The 19,116-nt window shown below is 37.3% G+C and overlaps 2 protein-coding genes across 5 annotated transcripts; one reads left to right on the forward strand and one right to left on the reverse strand.

Moving 5' to 3' along the window:
- Positions 1-184: 184 nt before the first annotated feature.
- Positions 185-6,750, reverse strand: LOC135638014 (inactive poly [ADP-ribose] polymerase RCD1-like). The gene is made up of 7 exons (XM_065150940.1): positions 6,573-6,750; positions 3,230-4,459; positions 2,799-3,040; positions 2,621-2,697; positions 2,012-2,188; positions 1,831-1,926; positions 185-531 (listed from the first exon to the last, which is right to left on the reverse strand). The coding sequence occupies exons 2-7, from the start codon at positions 4,297-4,299 to the stop codon at positions 493-495; spliced, it is 1,701 nt and encodes a 566-aa protein (XP_065007012.1). The 5' UTR covers positions 4,300-4,459; positions 6,573-6,750; the 3' UTR covers positions 185-492.
- A 2,474-nt stretch (positions 6,751-9,224) lies between these two features.
- LOC135638977 (bZIP transcription factor 1-B-like) lies at positions 9,225-15,466 on the forward strand. Of its 4 annotated transcripts, none has more exons than XM_065152621.1 (13): positions 9,225-9,414; positions 9,571-9,841; positions 9,952-10,011; positions 10,142-10,228; positions 11,011-11,094; positions 11,212-11,271; positions 11,370-11,533; positions 11,650-11,704; positions 13,341-13,383; positions 13,461-13,729; positions 14,678-14,755; positions 14,840-14,965; positions 15,047-15,466. In XM_065152621.1, exons 2-13 carry the CDS (start codon positions 9,791-9,793, stop codon positions 15,170-15,172), a joined length of 1,203 nt encoding a protein of 400 aa, XP_065008693.1. In that variant the 5' UTR covers positions 9,225-9,414; positions 9,571-9,790; the 3' UTR covers positions 15,173-15,466. The 4 variants fall into 4 exon arrangements, with proteins under 4 accessions (XP_065008693.1, XP_065008692.1, XP_065008690.1 ...); XM_065152620.1 differs by having other exon boundaries at positions 9,226-9,414; positions 9,946-10,011; positions 15,050-15,466; XM_065152618.1 differs by having other exon boundaries at positions 9,227-9,414; positions 9,946-10,011.
- The last annotated feature ends 3,650 nt before the right edge of the window (positions 15,467-19,116 follow it).

Here is a 19,116-nt window from a genome sequence, read left to right on the forward strand (position 1 = left end):
GTCATGCGGACGCAGCTTCAACAGATGGAAGCATGCGTTCTAGCGCTTGCAATTGTGATCTGGACGAGCGCAATTATGGGATTCCCTATTTGAACAGGGCAAGTAAGGAGGTCATGAAGGAAATCATGATCGAGGTTAAGAATCGCCAAAACACATTAAGATGACCGAACTTTCAGACTACCGATGGACAGCAAATAATAATATATTTGATAACATGCAAGACAAAGAATATAATAACATCCCCGAGAGTCAACGCCTACAACAAAGCAAAGGACTGTCATGTTCCTACAGAGCATGAAATATAAAATATAATTCCCTGTATCATCTGCCTAATTAACTTGTATTGACACCATTAGGATAATGACCAGTAAACCAACTCAAACCTGGAGGCATCCGACTCCCAACGCCTGACTGACTCTGTTCCAGCTCCTGCCAATTTGCTCTGAGCAGAGGCGCATCACCACGTCAAGACTTGTTTTACAGGTCTGTGGGCTAGGATTTTCGAGCTCGATGTCTGGCCATAGGTGGTAACTGCAAAATACAGCAGTGGTTGAGGGATAGGGTGGATGTAAAAGCATCAAAATATGCAAGTTTCATTTTTGCTCCTTGAAGCTGATCCAGTAAATATCAAGCCGATGTGCTGTTGCTGAACTAATTGTAGGGATGGAATACTAGAATTCGTACAATTAAGTAGGTTAACCTACAATCATGGAAGATAACATAGCCAAATTAACCGAAACACTTGCTCAAAAAAAAACTTTTGAGCCATCTGCAAATCTTGCTGGTTGGTGTATTTCTATTCTGAAAACGATCTTAAGAAAGTTAACATAGCCAATGCCTCTAAAAAATCCAGCATAAGAACCAATGTAAACTTCTCATCCAGCATAAATATCAAGATAGGGAGGAAATAAACTGACATGAGAAAAGTAAAGCAGACTATACAAGGGAGAGAGGCACGGCTAAAAGACCAGAGATTCTTTCTGTTAGGTTAACAAACGTGACACGCAAGGAGCAGGAAGCACCTAAACACGTAAGGATCAAGGCATCTCATACACAGGAACTGATGCTTATATTTATCTAGCATAACTTGTGAAAACTAAGTGATGGGAAAATTCTCAGCCAACCATGCAGTGGATGCCCTAGATTAAAGACATCCCAACAGTAAACATAAAGCATACCATATCGGACGAGTACAATCGAGACACCCAATTTGCCTTTGTTGACTTCTCAGAACCATGGTCTTGTTCAAGAATGGAAATTCTAGGAACCCATACACGTCATAGGTTTACCCTTAAATAAACTAGTCTCTTTATCAGAGATATATTCGCAACCCAAGCCTAGTTGGTGAACAAGGGATCCGATATAGAAGTTCTACAATTAAGTTCAACTAACCATAATGTTGGAGCTAGTTCCACAATTAGCGAAAATAGTTCAGTGCTTAAGAAACAAATTTGAGCTCAAGGCTTTTAACTCAAAGGCAAGCTCTCAAGAGAACCTAGCCAAAGCTTGTCCTTTAATACCTTTGTTACCCACAAGTAGGTAGTGCACCTTCTAAGAGAGGGGGATAAAAATGTAAATCAGCTACAAGCAAACAAAACCTAGTGTTTGTCCATAATGGATAAAAATTATCAAAATTTCATAAGAGCCAATAGGACCAAAATAAACTATTAAGAAAAAAAAAACTCAAAATAATGGATTGCTCAAGTTTTATGACCAAATCTATGCTATTCAGCTTCATCATATTGCCAAAAGATCAGATCTGAACAGAATCACAGATTTAGTTGTCTAGCAGGTACTGCATGAGCAGCAATCAAAATTGATAAAACTGACCATGTGTTGTAGCCTCATTATTGTAGAACCCAATAATTTATCACCAATAATCTGTCTTAACTTTTTAACCAAGTCAATCCTGCTTATCTTCCTCTTCTGACAAAAGGAAAAAAACATATGGAGTTAATCAATATGTGAAAGTACATGAAATCAAATAGTAATATTTGAAAATCAAAATGACCTTAAAATCTTCATAATGAGTGTTAACCAAGTCCATGTCTTGAGGAGGCACTTTAGTTGAAATTGCAGCAAACAACATTGAAAAGGGCATCCACGGAGAGGTTGGAGTTCTTGGAGCTCGACCTGACGATAAACCTCGAAGCTGATTTGCAACAACTGGAGATGGGTGGCTCTTATCCTATGGCACAAAGGAGGCAAGGCCATCACTTAGTTCAATAACAATAGAAGAGCAAAAGTACTGCTTCAGATTTAAAAAAAGAATAGCACAATAATTATGTAATCCTAGGTCTTCTGTTGTGGAACCTAAATATGGTTAACTGGAGATCCTAATATGAAGACTGTTCAGCATCATCTTCAGAACTTTGCCATGCAATACAAAATTCTAGCATGGATTCAAGAATTTGAAGAAATACAAACAGAAAACCCATTTCATCATAAATATGCAAAAAAAAAAAATTGATAAGATGGTCAGCCATTACTGTATATCCATCAAAAAACGGACTAGTTGGTAATCTACTACAGCACAAGAATCCTAATAGCTAAGATCTGGACTATAATTAAGTGTTCCATGAAATATGGTCTAAAAATAATTATAATTTGTAAAACACACCTGATATAAGCTGCAAGGTGAATTAGAATTTGTTAAAGCAGACACATAAGATATACCACCATCGCTAGCCAAACATTCTGCAGTCACAAATAAAGTACAGGCTTTGAAATAAAGTTTGCACTCATATAAAGGAATTTAAAAAAAAAAAAAATCAACCAGATGCTCCGGCAAAAGTTACCTTTGGCATTGGTAGGCAAATTTATAGTCACAATAAATTCTGCATAGATATGAGTATACATATTCAAATCCCATATTATATAATGCTTTGGATTCTGAAGATCATCGACCCCACTGTCAAAGTTCTCATGGCTGGCCTGATGCTGGTTAGATCCCATGGGAATTAGCTCCATGTTTCCCATAATAACGCGGCACAGCATCATATGGATAAAACCATTGTCGTCAACATTAGAATAGCGAGCACTGAAGACAATATATGTAGATTAGTGATATTTCTTCATCATGGACGATTAGCAAACAAAGAATAGTGCATGACCAAGAGGAACCATCAAATGCAAATAAAGGGCTGTTTGCAGCCTTCTAGAACAAGAATTAAGGATCATTCCATAATTGCCAGAAGACAATCATGATAAAATTGATATTGAACCTCACCAGACATTTGAACAATTTGCTGGTGCAAGATGAATGCCATTGCCAAACAGAGGCTTCTGTTCAGGTATCTTCAAAACCCCTTTCAACATCATCTCTTCGACAGCACCTTTGGAGGAAGCAAGCCATGCATAACGGACATTTGCATTGCCACGGAGTTTTTGGGTGACCACAACCTGCTCTTGAAAAAGGCCAAGTCGACTCAAACCTAAGTCATTTTCCACTGGAGTTTTGTAGATTCCAAAAATGTCCTTTGCATCAATAACTTTGCCCAAACTGTGAAGTAACAAATGCTGCACAGCACTGATTCGCTGGTCATCAGCCGGCCTAACCTTTTCCTGCCAACTTCCTGAAGCAGAGACATTTGGAGGGAGAAATGAACACGGATCATTTTCTCCAACAGTTTCATTGTCTTCAGCACAGGCAGAATTTTCTTCACCCTTGATCCTCTTGACATTAAACATAGCCTCGTCATCGAGTCGTAAACTTGAGCTTTCAGCAGCACTTACAGAAATCTTCAAATGGGCTTCAACTTCACGTGTACCATTTGGATCACAAATCATGTGAACTTGTTTGCCTTTGCCAAAATGATAATGTTCAGGACACACTTCTGAGAAGAAACATTTCCCATCTACATCAATCCAAGCAATTGGTTTCTGTAATCCTGTTTTCAAATCTATGTAAATCATGTGCATAAAGTCTAACAAAAATTGCTGATTCTGAATATCTGCTTCAGTAATTCCTTTCTTTAGACGAAAATCTTCCTGGACCAAACTGATGATATTCTCAGGAAAATCTCTCCATTCACCATCCTCAAAAGATAACACTCTGACCGGCAACCCACTTTTTGAAAAATTGCGATATTTATTAACAATATGGCTCTGAAAACTGCCGCTCAAGTTAGATTTACAACTCATCATGTTGCAGCCCCTTAGAGAGGATCTGTCTGTGATATGCGAATGTGCTACTAGGCCATGGCCACTAGTGAAATATGAATCAGGTTCTCTCTTTCTCTTCAGACTGTGCATAATTCTTTCATTTTTATCCAATACCTTTACGCTCATATCTTCCATTTTTACCCAAGGAAGTGTCTGTTAACCACTGACTAATTCTCTTCAAAGGGCTTGTCTCCACAAAAACAGCCAACCTCACTTAAGGACAATCAATAACTTCCCGTCGAGTTATAGATGGAAAAATTCATGTAATGGTAGACCGACAACAAGCAAGGAAATCCTGGAGCAAATAGAAACAAGCACAATGTTCAACATATTTTTGTAAAGCGTGCAAATAGAATTGCAAAAGCAAAAAGAAATCTTATTGCAAATCAAAGATGCTGCACAAAATAGAATCCAAATTCACGGTGGCAGGCCCAATAACTTCAAATATAAAAGGACCAAACAAGCCTCAAAGTTGTAACTAAAAAATTCTTGACACCAACTCTGAGGATTCACACTCTTCTCTTTGTATTGGAACCACAAGTAGAAAGAAGAATATGCAAAATGTGGCCCTAAAACCAAATGACCAAATCCAAAATAAGCAGAAAACAAACTGTTTTCAGTGAATAAGGGTGTATATCAGTTCTAAACTACTATTAATAAAAATGGACTGTAGACCCAATGGAAGTCCATGTAAAAAAATTTCAATCAGTTCAAGAGTTGTTGTCTTCATGTCCTACTAGATTTTCTGCCTAATCATTTGTATTCATGATATTTTATCCTCATTGACTGGTTTGCGTTTGCTCTCCTGTAATTATTTATCATCTGTTCTTCTGCAGATAAAGTGCTGAGGTGTGCAATGTATTTTGATATTCTTCTTCTGGGCCTACTTCTTCAGTCCTAAGTAGGCTCTTAGGAGTTGCACAAAGAAATATTAGGTGATGGCCCATTAGAGAAACATTCGATCCTTTGGTCTTTTTGAAAGGAAAAAAAAAAAGCTGCATCATCCTTCCATGTGGACCACATAACCCATGAGAAATCATGGTGATACATACGTAATTTATGATTTGTATGACATGTAATGAGAATGTTATATTCTAAGTGAGGGAGTTTGTAACAACCCAATCCGATTAGTACCACATTGATTGTAGGCTTTGGCAAACTTTCAAGTGTTCTTTTTTTGGGGGCATCAACCATGTAAATTTTTAGGCTAGGTTCATTATGATAGCAATCAAAGGTAATCCTGGTAAGGCTTTGACCCTTACCATGGACTACTTTAATTGTAGCTCTCTAAGTAAAAGTTGGGAGCATACACTGCTATCTTCTCTGGGGCTATGGCAGTCTGATTGGGATGCAAATGACTGCCATGCTGGGAAAAAAATGAAGGTACTTACGGATTGCTTACATCGTTTTTATAATTGCATAATTTCATTGTCCATGTGTGAGACGTTAAAAGGAGTAAAACTTTTTTCTCTAATGTCAATCTCTTCCCCCATTCTCACAAATTGAATAAGTACTATCTCTGCTAGTCATGAACGTATCCTCTGCCAGATTAGTATCAGTGCTCATCCTACATCATTGTCACTCTGTAACGAACAGAAGATTAAACACTGGCACATAAAAAACACCATAAGTAATATAAACTAGAGGAGGATCGTCTAAAGAATAAGTCAAATTTTCCGGAACTACCATGAATTTTAGAGCCCAGAACTGTTCCGAGACAAAGAGGGGATCCGACCATGAGTCAAAGGCCTTGTCAACTTGGAACGTATTGCATTCAAAGACACCTAAAAGGAGGCCACTAAAACTGCAAACCTTATAGCTGTCTTACAGGAAAGATCAAGGACCCTTGTATTTTGCTGTGTCCTATGAGATTTCAGAAGTGAGATTGCTATTTTTACTTGGATGTCTATCTCAGGGCTGTTACGTCAGTAAATTGATGCAAGTAGCCCTTATGTTCCCTTAATCAATTAGAACATCAGAGTCAATTAACATCTCAAAAAAAGCAATTTACTGACAGAACCATAGAAAAAACCAAAGATCATTTTCCCTAAGATAATTAATCATGTCGATCAACATGATCCTTTTCCCTAAGATAATTAATCATCTCGATCAACATGCATCATGATCAAGCAACAACCAGAACCACCCAACCACTCATTTCCACCCCGATTGCCCCGAGTTCGCACCATGACATCAGAAGAATACAAAAACCCCTCTCTTAACAGACAAAATCCACCTACAACAACACATTTGAATGAGCAGATCTAGCCCCAGATGTAGAAACAAAAGCACAAATAAGACGAAACGATGGGGATGACACGGAATAAAATTCTCCTACATAAAATTTCATCGTTAATAGATCAAAAAGAGAAAGAACAAACAACGGGATCGGAAAGAACAATCGATACCGTTGAAGGCAAGATAGCACATCTCCGCGACAAGGGCTCTTACTCTCCCTCGCGATCGGAGGGGCCTCGATGTACCAGATCGGCAAAAGGAGAAGAGCAAGAGCAGGTCGGCGGAGGGACGGGCGGCTACAAATAGCGGAACACGGTCATCGATACGCCGCTTTCTTGCGGCCAAAGAAGACGAAGAATACTGCGATCTGCCGACCTCCAGCATCCAACGGCCACCGATAAACTTCGCGGACAAAGAATAGTTTTGGATCGATCTCAAGCCGTTGGATGGGGCCCGATATTTTGCCAAGAGTGGGGAGTGGAGCGCTTGTGAAGAAGATGTGGGCAGCGGCACGTGGCAGGCACGGTAAGCTTTGGCGGTGCAGTGAGCCGTGGTTCAGCCTCGGGCCGGTTCGAGTTCCGACTTCGACCGGGCGTGCGGTTGACTCGAGCGGAGATTACTTGCAGATTACGTTACTGATGTCCGTGGACGCCATCTTAGACTAATAAAACGAATTCAAGTGTCCGAGTTAATGTAAGATGTCGTAGGCTGGCGGATGATTGTGGATACACGGTATGTCCCTTTCATTCCCCATCTCAATTGCTTAGCTTTGCATGATACGGGGACATATGCGATTAATGTATGGGCTTAATTAGTTAGTTAAGTTGGTGTCTCTTCGATACTTTTAAAATTTATATTGGATTTATTTATATTTATTAAAGTAAAATATTTAATTTTATTTTTCTTCTCATCATCAATTCTATTAACAAAAATACCGTACATATTATTATGTATTAAAAAATAATATTAAAATATAATATAATTTTTATAATATTATTCTCGTTGATATTAAGTTTTCCTTATGTAACTTTTATGAAGGTGATTTTCTTATTTGACTTCGGTTTAGACTGAGCTATCGGCACCCTTTCGATCTTTTTATTTTTTTCAAAAAAAAAATTGTTTCTTTCCTGAGTTTTTTCTTTTGATCAGTGAAAATAATATTATAAAATTGACAGTACATGTTATATTTTTATCAGCAGAGTCGATGGCATGAGAAGAAACAAGATTAAATATTTTATTTTCATAAATATAACGAGGACTCAATATAATTTTTGAAAGTGTAAAAATCAAAATGCTAAAGGTAACTAACTATACGTAATTAGTCCTTAATATATTGATCTCATTTATGTCTTTTTGCATTGTGTCGGAATGTGTTATCGTGATTGTTGGAACACTCGGTTTGATGAATTTTGATTCCAAATTCACGTGATAAAATGCGATGAAACTAATATAATCGAGTAAAGAAATGTTGGTGTTAGTGATTATTTGTTGCGATAAAAAAACACTCATAATGATTTCGAGTGTTTAGTATTAATTTGATAAGTTTAGAATGAAAATATACATGAAAATTTTCATTTTATATATTAGTTGTTTGGATAACTGAGAATTAAATGCCTTAATAAACAAATATTGTGTATAGATATGTAAGTTGATGTATTATTATATACAGATCCATTGGATTTCGTATGTTGTGATCGAATCTTGCTCGACGTAGTTAATGAAGAAATATTTTCCGTACATTTCATGTTGGCTTGGCATTCATAATTGATATCTTATTGTATTTGAACTAATTGAATTTGGTGATTGATTAAGAATAATAATTATATTAAAATAATTCGTATATATTATTAAAATTATAATTTATATATTTTAGATTAGATTTAAGCTCTAATTAGTAGTACGGTTTCTCTGAAGAAAAAAAAAATATTTTTTTTGTGCTCTTAATTTTTATTTTTCTGTTCATATTTTCTATAATTCTCATAATGTCCTTGTTGTCACCTATCAACCTCCACACCACGATAGTTGTCAGGCCCTTTGCTTTTCTCTTATCATCTTTGCTTAACTCTTAGTTTCGCGATCGTCGTTACTCATCTCCAATCTATACATCCATCATTTATAAAATCATGATTTTATCATAGAGTAATATGATAAAAGAAGACTACGAAACATAAACGAAGGTCACATGTGTTGTGACAAACGATAAGTAAGAGAGAGGAGGAGATAGTGAATACTATGACAAATATGATAAGGAAATGCTTAGCAAATAGTTATGGGAGAGAGGCATTCTACGTCGAAGATGATGGTAATGCTTAAGAGGATGAAACAATAAGTGAGTTTCATGCAAATGATGCTCGACATGATAGGCTACACAAAGGAGGGAGGGGAAGCCCCACCCGATCCACCTCCTTCCCAGCAACCTCTTCCCATGAAAATGACAAAGCCGATGGGCGATGGAGATGGAGTTGAGCGAGAGTGATGAGTAGTGGGGAGTGAAGATGGAGGCGGACAAGAGTAATAAGCAAGAGTCGTAGGGAATCACACAGAGTGGAGGTGGACGAGGACGAGCGTAGAAACACCGAGTTGACGACGAAGGGCATCATAGATATTATAGAAAATAAGAGTATCAAATTAAAAAATAAATTAGAAACTTTTTCATAAAATTCGCCCTTGTTAGTATATCCAACTTAGTAAAGCCCAACCCACTTAATCCCTGAGCCCAACCCACTTAATCCCTGCACAGCTCGCCCAACATTGCTATACTCGTATCTTAGTACGTACGAGATGACGGAAGAGCTTGAAAGGGACTCGAGCTTTCTAAACACAAAATACCTACGGATTCCCACTTTGCCCTCCTCTGCCTCTTCTTCCCAGCATCGGCCTCTCCCCCTTCCTCGCACTCCTCTCCCGGCGGAGATCGACGAATGGGATCGCCCGACCGAGATTTTGCGCTCTTGTTTGGTTCATGATCGAGCTTCCAACTCTCGCTGGTCCCGCAAGAGCTTTGTATTTCATGTAAATTCCATAGTTTTTCTCGATCCAACGTCTTCTATGTGTGTCTGGAGATAGTTGTTCCATTACTTTTCGGCTAGATTTCTTTGGATTCCGGTTTTCTTGTTTCGCCACCGGCATTTTTTTGCTCCAGATTTGATGTCTATGGTGCTTTCTTAGGGTTTCGGAACAGTTAGGGTTTTGAAGCGAGATCTAAGCCGGAATTTAGTGGTTTCGGCTGTTGATCTTCCCAATTTGGTTAGCTGTGCGGAGATATTTGCTTTATGTGATGCTTTGAGAGAGAAATAAGATGGCTTGACAAGAGAAACAAAGGAAAAGAAGAACCAGCGGGAAAAAGAAACATACTAGAGTACGGTGAGGTAGAGGGAGACATTGGACCATGGGAGGCAGTGAAACAGATTGCAAGGGGGCGAAGACTTCAGCCACGCAGGTACTGCATTCCAGTCATACATTTGCTGATAGGGTTGATTTTGACTGTTTAATGTGAATATGAGTTCCCGTAACATCTGTTTGTTCTGGTTTTTCTCATCCCAGGAACAGCCACCGGCCGCAAGCTCCAGCCCTGGCGCTGCAGTCTATCCTGACTGGTCTGGATTTCAGGTGATAACTGGAAATTTCTCGCATCATAGATTTGTGACATTTGAGAACTTCCCAAAAGATCTACGAATTTACTGAAAAACTTGTCTTCAGATGTTATCATGACCTTAAGATTTTTATCTGGCTCAAATAGGCATATTCACCGGTGCTTCCACATGGCTTCTTCCATTCTCCCGTGGTGTCAAGTCCTCAGTCTCATCCTTATATGTGGGGAGCTCAGGTGCCTTTTCTGATATATATATATATATATATATATATATATATATTTCCTTTTTTCCAGTCCTCAATTCTCAGATGCAATGGAGTCCTAGCAGCTGGATTAATCATTTTTGTGTCAATGTACGAGGAGTTCAAATATGGAGGGACATAATCTGAATTTGGAAACTCTGCATGTGATAAAATGATTCTTCTGTCCAACTTTTGTTCATTCCATACAAGGCCAGATATGTCATGGAAGAGAAGAGTTCATTGTGACATGCCATGAATGGCTTGATGAAACAATGATGTTGCACATGTAGATATAAACCATCTAGCTTGGAGATAGCTTACTGGGTCAGAGAAGGGACAATTAATCCCCATAAAATATTACAATTTCCTTTGTGTTGATCCCATCACTGGCATTAGTCTATGTGCCAACAGATTATTAGTACAAATTATATTATAGCATGAGACAAGATATTCATAGTTATTGTGTTTGTAGAGAATTTCTTTCGTCTAGGTTGCTTGTACATTGACTAAAGAACCTTGAGAATTTATAGAGAATTATTTATGTTTATAAGGACTAAATATATTCATAATTATTATAACATGAGAAATTTTCTTGTGTTAGGTTGTTAGCCTGAGTGTAAATCTAAAGAACCTAAAGTGGAAAAAATGGAAATGAGTGAATATAAAAGGAGGATAGTGGTATAAATTCGCATGAAAGTTAGTTTCTCATGTTGTTGTATCGCATTTATGATACTTCGGTGAAATGTATTTATAATCATTCTTTTCCCTTTGCAGCACCTTATGCCACATTATGGAACACCACCACCTCCATATGTTATGTATCCTCATGGGATATATGCACATCCATCCATGCCACCAGTACGTCTTGTTACAACACAACTAAACCAAGACTTATTCCTTTGAAATTCATGACTTGTTTTCTCCAGTGCAATGCAAGGTTCCACTAACTACTTTTCTGCTGCAATATGTGAGTAGGGTTCTCACCCGTTTAGTCCTTATGCTATGACACCTCCAAATGGCAATGCTGAAGCTTGTGTGAGTTGCCTGCTAACCCACAATGTCAAATCTATTCTTGTCCAGCAGTGGGTACAACTGTAGCAAAATCATGAGCCACATGCTTTTGCATCTCACAGGGGAGTGTTCCTGCAAGCACAGGGGGAGATGCAAAATCATCTGAGGGTAAGGAAAGGAATCCAATTCAAAGATCAAAGGGAAGTCTTGGGAGTTTGAATATGATAACAGGAAAGAACAACAATGAGCTAGATAAAGGACCAGCTAATGGAGTCTTCTCAAGAAGGTTGACTTAATGTCGTGGTTTTTGTTTATCATGATCACGAGGCTCTGCTTTCATCTAACCCTTTTGAGCCTTCGCTTTAAATATTCTTATCATTGATGTGAAGCTATTGTATCCAGTGGTGATAGTGAAAGTGAAGGTTCAAGTGAAGGAAGTGATACAAACTCTCATAATGTGAGTCATCTTTCCTTTATTGCTTTCCTGATTGTTTGTGGAAAACATCTTAAAGTTTCATGTTAGTAGTAGAGCATCTATTAGCTGTTACCTCATAACAAGTAACCTTGGTTGTATTATAAATTCTATGGCCAATAATGTTGTGTTTCCCAAATAAACTTGCATAACAAATTTAACTAGTGGCTTGCTGTTGTGTTGATATTGAAGCATCAAACTCCTGGAACTCCAGAATGCTGAAAGGTGTTTGAAAAAGCTACTAGTTTGAGAAACAATAATAATTAACTTAACGATTTTTTTAATCTATTTTTAATAGTCAAGATTAATACTTACATAGTGAGCTTCATATATTTTACATGTATCCTCGAGTTAGTGCTCATTTTATGACATCCTCTGAGGTCAAGTGTTAATCGGTGGGGTTAAAAATCTACTTTTAAGGACCTTAATTTTTCACTTCAACTATTAGTAATAGATTCTTGGTTATGATATAATGTGCATCTATTTCATTAAATATATCACATTTGTATGTGCAATTATTGTTTTTGGAGTTCCATACCTAGTTTAATGTGGTCATATGTGGATTTAATCTATTTACAAAGGATATTGGCCATTGGGAATTTGAGCAACATTTGTGGTTTATATTTATTTGGAGCACAAATGTTTTCCATTATATGCCATTTTAGGCCTTCAAAATGTTACACTCACCATTGCAATATTTCAAGATACGTATCTACCAATGTTTATACTTGAAATTTTCTGTTAATGAATGTTAGTGATGATCTAACTTAGGTTGGTTTAGAACCCATATTATATATAAATCAAGTATTTCAAAGGTAAAACTAACATTAATTACTATATTTTTCGTGGAGATGACAAATGTAACGATAGATATATATAAAAGTTCAAAAAGAATTAAATATATAAATATACATTGCATATATGTTAACCATGATTAGATTAATGATATAGACAAAACCTAACAGAATGTCATATATGGCCAGATATTAATTTTCAGATGATATATATGCATTTTCAAAGAATGGGATATCTAATGCGGTTTTTTGGAAGTTTAGTGTATGTATATATAAAAACCCTTTCTGATCTTGGTCTTTGCTTCATCATCAGGACCTTTGCAATAAGGCCAGGCAATTCATGAAGATGCAGTCTAATGTAATTTTAGTTTGTTGATAAGTATGATGGGGGAGGACAAAACATTAAAAGAAATCTCATATGTTGTGACCTAGGAGTAATATACTTGCTTCCAAAGTTGATCTAACATCTTCACCGATGGATGGAAAACTAAGATGTATTGAAGCTAATGCGCTTATTATCAGGATATTTAGTTTACTGTTTTTGTGAAGTCTGACTAATTTTGTCCAAAAAAAATTATTTTCTGACTGTCAATCTTCTTTTTGCTTTTCAATTTTTTTCCAGCTTCCATCTTAATCTTGAACTATTAACTATACTCTCAAGCATGCATGTAGTGTTGAAATGCCGACAGTTGATATAGCTGTGGAAGTGCTCTATTTGTAATGGCTTTAGAAAAGTCGCTTTTACATGTAATATTAGTGCTCCTTACTTTGTTGTTTGCAATTATCTTTGAGTAGATCAAATATTAATGTTGTGTAAAATTGTATAGGACTCAGAACCAAAGACAGGTGATGGACAGGGCCCTTTGGATGGTAGGCATTATATATTTTGTGCCTAGTCAAATTGATGAACTTGACATCCATGACATTATTTCCATGTGTTATTGCAGAGACATCCCTGAATGGCACAAGTGGTGTAATCACTGCACCATCACATCAAATGATGCCAATAATGCCTATGCTAGCAGCTGGAGTACCTGCAGCAGTTGCTGGTCCGACTACTAACTTGAATATAGGAATGGACTACTGGGTTGCACCAACGCCATCTGTCATCCCTCCAGTGCGTGGGAAGGTTCCTGCAACAACAAATGCAGGAGCAACAATTCCTGGCACACTGGTTGGATCCAGCGAAAAGGTTCCGTCAGAGATTTGGCTACAGGTTTTGTCTCAGCTTTAGGCCTAGTTATTTGAATTATTTGTACCGATCATCAGTCTGTCGCCTTAGAAGTCTTTAACTAATTGTATGATCATCATATATATTAGGGTCAAATTAATATGTGCCTTGATTCTTCACGGTTGTCATGCCCATTTTATGGTGAAGGATCCTCACAAGTGCTTTGAAAATGCATGGCAAAGATTAAGATACTGGTACTTGGTCTATACTTCTTCCATATGTGCTAGATATTCTGGCATTTATTGGAAAATTACATGAAATTCTGGGTACTCAGAGGATAATTGAATGTCGCCTGTGAACAATTGGGCCTTCAGAGCTTGTCATTAGAATATCATCTTAATTGGCACCGGTACTGGCCAACTCTTATGTTCTAGTCTGTGTTACTTCTCTTATTTCCAAACTTGATAAACTTTTGTTACTTATAAATGCTTCGTGCATATCAATGCGCAGAATAATTTATTCTTTTTGTGTATAGCATTCATCACATTCCATTAGGTTTCAGCTACAGATGTTTCTTTGATAGCATTCATCACATTAGGTTTCAGCTACAGTCATATAGGTGTCCTGTATCCCTGCATAATATTCGAGTTCCTTTTAAACTGCTCTTTGGACAATCTACTGCTCCCAGGTAGGTTATATATCTGAGTCTGCTGTCTGAAAATGACAATCAGTGGCAGGTTGGCAATGACTTCTCGTTCTTTGATTAAACAACAAATTTTAGTAAGTTATCTTCCTGGCATGGTTTTCAGTGAAGATTAAACCTTTTTATTAGGTCCTTCAAGTTAGTGTCATATTTCTCACTGAAGCCAGTGACGCTACAGTTTTGTTTCTGTGTCCCTTTATTTATCTTATCTGCGTCACACTACACTGTAATCTGGAAATGGCTTTTCAGTGTTCTTTGTTGTTTGACTGTATGGTCCTTGATGAGTTCAGGATGAAAGAGAACTCAAAAGACAGAGAAGAAAGCAGTCAAACAGGGAATCCGCACGTCGATCTAGGTTGCGCAAGCAGGTACAATGCATCTAGTGAAAATAGGACTGTTTTTAAAGGACATTTCGTAGGTAATTGTCAATGGCTTTGAGTTGCTACTTCCAGGCAGAGTATGAAGAATTGGCTCAACGTGTTGAGGTTCTCAAGGAGGAGAACACTGCCCTTAGAGCAGAAGTAGACCAGATCAAGAAAGAATATGACGAACTTCTCAGTCAAAATACCGCTCTTCAGGTATCAAATTTCATCTTCATTTGGAGCCTGTTGTTCTGTCTGCAATATGCAAGCTGTAGAACTGATGCTGCATCTTGGCAGAAGAAAATCGAAGAAAAAACAAAAGAAGATGCAATAGTCGAGATGAACCGCCAACAAGCCAAGGACAAGAACTTGGATTCTGATCCACAAGCAGGACAATTAGACGGCAAGCATAGTGGTCACTAAGTTTGCAACTGCTTTGTACCATTTCCTCCAGCCTAACCTGACCAAACCATGGCAGTGCCCCTACACAAGAACTAATGCAGTCGCTTATTTCTTAGTACCATGTTGTCTATACTATCTCAACATGGTTTTTTACTTCATTGTCTTGACTAATCTTTTAGCAGTCAAGCCAAGCAGCGCGACAGTGCTGGAATCAGTTGTCTCGTTATTTAGAGCAAGGCTAGCAAAGATTAAATGATATTGTCATTATTGATCGATGTGTAATTGGAGCATTATGTAGTTAACAGTGTTTTCCCACAGCACGCCTACATCATTGAGCTAAAGAACCACACCATCAACCATGTATTGTCCTAATTGGACAGGAACTCTAATGAAGCTTGTGTGTACTTACTTTCGGTGGCTTTTCTGCAAATACATTTTTTATACTTTGAATGAAACATTACAAAGATTTATACTATGGAAATGTCGACAATGAAATTGGAAGCAGTTTGCTCTTAAAGTTGATATCAAGATGATGGTGACATCCTTCATTGAGTTATTTAAGCTTTTTCTCTTGCGGGAGTTGCTGTGGCGTGGATATTTCGCAGTCACTGTGCAGGATGGTGAGCTTCGGCATCATCTGGTCATCGGTTCCATTTTTCGTTTCGTCTTTTCAGGATTATTATATGCAAAGCTTTCATCAGCATTGATTTTTGAGGTCCCTAAGAGCCACCTGCAGCTGCAGAGGATGGAGGGTGTCATTCTTTTGTCTGGTCTCTATCTTCGACTCGTCATATTCTTGCGATTGCTGCAGAAGAAACGTGGCGAGGACCCATGTTTCGAGGTGTAGGTGGCGTTCGGCGTGATGAGGACGGCGAGCAAAGTGTAGCTGCGTCACCTCCGTCTCCAATGGCGAGCCGACAGCGAGCGCTGCTTGTTTCCCCGTCTCTTTCGTGGTGACTCGGAACCGAACCGACCTTGGGCGGCTGTGACGTACTAGCCTCGGCCTCGGTTCTTCCTGATGCCCGTGACCGGCGCCTGCCGTCGTGCACGGCCCCACTAGCTTAGTCCTCGCGAATTAACCCCACCACCACTCACCGCCGTTGCTCCTCTCGATATTTTAATAACAGCGGAATGGATTGAAACGTTGCATATCGATATTTTTATAGGTATAAAAGTATTGAATATCGATAAATTTATTAGACTGTTATGTTTTTGAGATAAATAACATATGAAATATTTTAACCACGAACTTAGACTATTGAAATCGAACGTTGCATAAAGAAATTATCATATCGAAAAATGAACGTTTAGTCGAAAGATTGATCGACGTGCCAGAGATCAAACTTAATGCTATAGGCTTGAGCATTGTACCAAAAGGATCCAAATATTACGTCAAAAAATTAGCTATCATAGAAAAATTGATATATCGATGAAATTAGTAATATACCGAAGGAAAGACGATATGTTATAGATTCAAACAAGGTATCGAAAGATCAAACGATATACTAGAAGTGCTACAACATGCCAAAAGCTTTATAAATGTATCAAATATATGATTGATTTGTCAAAGTCTTAATCAATTTAGATCAATTTGAATTGATATTGGATCAAAACAATATCAACTTATCAAGAAAGCCATTGGACATGAAGTTGGTCGAATTGGTGGCCTAAACAAGCCTGAGTAGTGGTACCACTAGGCCCAGGTGATATTACTACTCGAGTTAGTCGATGATCATTATTTATGCTTGTCAATCTTTTTGATATTTGTACCACCTATAACGATGATAATATCATTCAGAATTTAAATTTTATGATAGTAGTACTATCAGAGTCTAGAATTATGATGTCAAAAGTTACGATGATGGTACTACCCAATGTTGACGATAATATCCCTCGTATTCCAAAATTTGAAGAATTTAATTTTTTTTAAGTCTTTTATGACCTATAAATACCCAAATGAAGCTTAGCTAATGAAACATCTATTCTTAAGTTTGTGAAGTGTTATAGCTCTCTCTTTAAGCATTGTTTTTCTTAGATCTTATAAAAGTGAGTAGGAAGATTCTCACGTAAAAAAGATAAACGAGAATAGTTGATCTTCATTAATTGAAAAAAAAAGATGGATAGTGAAAAAGGAATCGAAAGTATTTATAAGTCCAATTTGTCTTTTTTCACTAACTTCAAATTTTTATTCACTTCAGAAGACTTAATACGCTGTTTCGATTTGGGGACAACAGCGCTCAACAATATCATAAGCTGAAGTGATTGCTCGTCATCGTTTCACCACCATATCTTCTACAAAGTTTTGGTTTATGATTTGCTGACCTCTTCTTTCCCCCCTTTTGCAACGTACACAAAGGTGGTGTGACCGAGGATCTTCCATTTATTGGAAGCAAAGACGATGCCAAAATCGAATGCGGTTTTTCGTCTAGAATATGTGTTCGATGATCTGATGCTTGATGGGATGTGCCACATGAGCACTCAAGATCGTAGAATAAGTTGCACTCACTTGCATGATATGCAATTAGATTTCTTTTTCTCATGCTTTTTGCTCTTTGGCTTGAACTTTTCCATTCGGGTTGTGATCTTGTCATGATATGATGTTGTGTTAGAGATTTTAACAAAGCAATAACAAAGTTATCCTTTCCCCCTCTACCTTTTCTTAGTGGGTGAGCTCCCATTGTGCGTTTGTGGCACGCAGCGTAAAGATCACCTATGATGTGCCATATGGCACACACAGCCTCTAATCAGCGGAAAAGACTATATATAGCCCATATACAACTTGCTGTTTGCAGTTCAATAAAAGGTTGACTTCTGCTCCTTCAAAGCTACTTTCACTTTGGATTGGGGCTTCTTCTTTTTCTTTTGTTGTTGGTGCAAAAAACTATATACGTTTTTCAATTCTCTACGGTCATGCGCGCAAGAGAGTCGAAGAATGGCACGTACGAGTCGAGGAATACGCTTAGGATAAATTTTGCATACCTTTGGGTTTTTAGTTACATACTCCTTATTTTGATTTATAATATGCTAACATGTTTATTTATTAATGATAGGTGGACACTGAGATGATGCTCTATATATCTGTTTGTGGAGCTTGTTTTTCTACCAAGCTTTGTTCATTAGTTAAAAGAAAAGCAAATTAGTACTGAATAAGATTCTTACTAATTAATTATCCTCAATGTGAGTATAAAAATTATTATATATAATATAAAAAATTATATTATGATTAAAATCAAATAATATTATATCTGTTTTACGATGCATATTTTTGATGTCATATGAAAAAAAGAATGTATTTATGATTTACAAAGACATCGTTCCAAAAAGTTTGAGAGAGAAACTATAATCTCTTAACTACCTCTTTTATGAGATGTATTATTTAGTCTTTAGAGGCCCTCTCTATTTATAGATAAGAACAAAGGATCTAAGATAAGTTATTAGGATAGTTTCTCTCATATCCCTTAAAAAAAATAATTATTATATAAACTTCTTTTCTATTAATCAATATATTATCACAATCCAATTAGTTCTATTATATATCTTATTATAAACTTACAACTGCTTTTGGTAATTGCTTTTACTATGATATAAATATGTGTTTTGCTAGAAAGAAGTCTTAGGATAATATTTAAATATATTCTTTTGTTGGCTACCTCATAAGTATCAAGTCCATACAGCATCATTTTAGATTAATATTGAATTTTGTGAAACTTCCAAATTGTGGCAAGAAGACTTGTGGTCACAAGCTGAAGGCATATAGAAGGTCTAAGAGATGGGCTAACAAATCATACAAGAAAAGCCACCTTGGAAATGAATGGAAGAAGCCATGTGTTGCCTCGTAGCTTGGAGAAGGCATTGTCTTGGATAAAATGTGAGTGCAAAATAAGTTTCCTTTCAGTTTCCAAGGATCTGCAGCATTTGGAAATCACCAAGGCTCAATTTTCTCATGACACATTGAGATGAAGATG

Source organism: Musa acuminata, chromosome BXJ3-5 (assembly GCF_036884655.1).
Source record: "Musa acuminata AAA Group cultivar baxijiao chromosome BXJ3-5, Cavendish_Baxijiao_AAA, whole genome shotgun sequence".
NCBI classification, from domain to species: domain Eukaryota; kingdom Viridiplantae; phylum Streptophyta; class Magnoliopsida; order Zingiberales; family Musaceae; genus Musa; species Musa acuminata.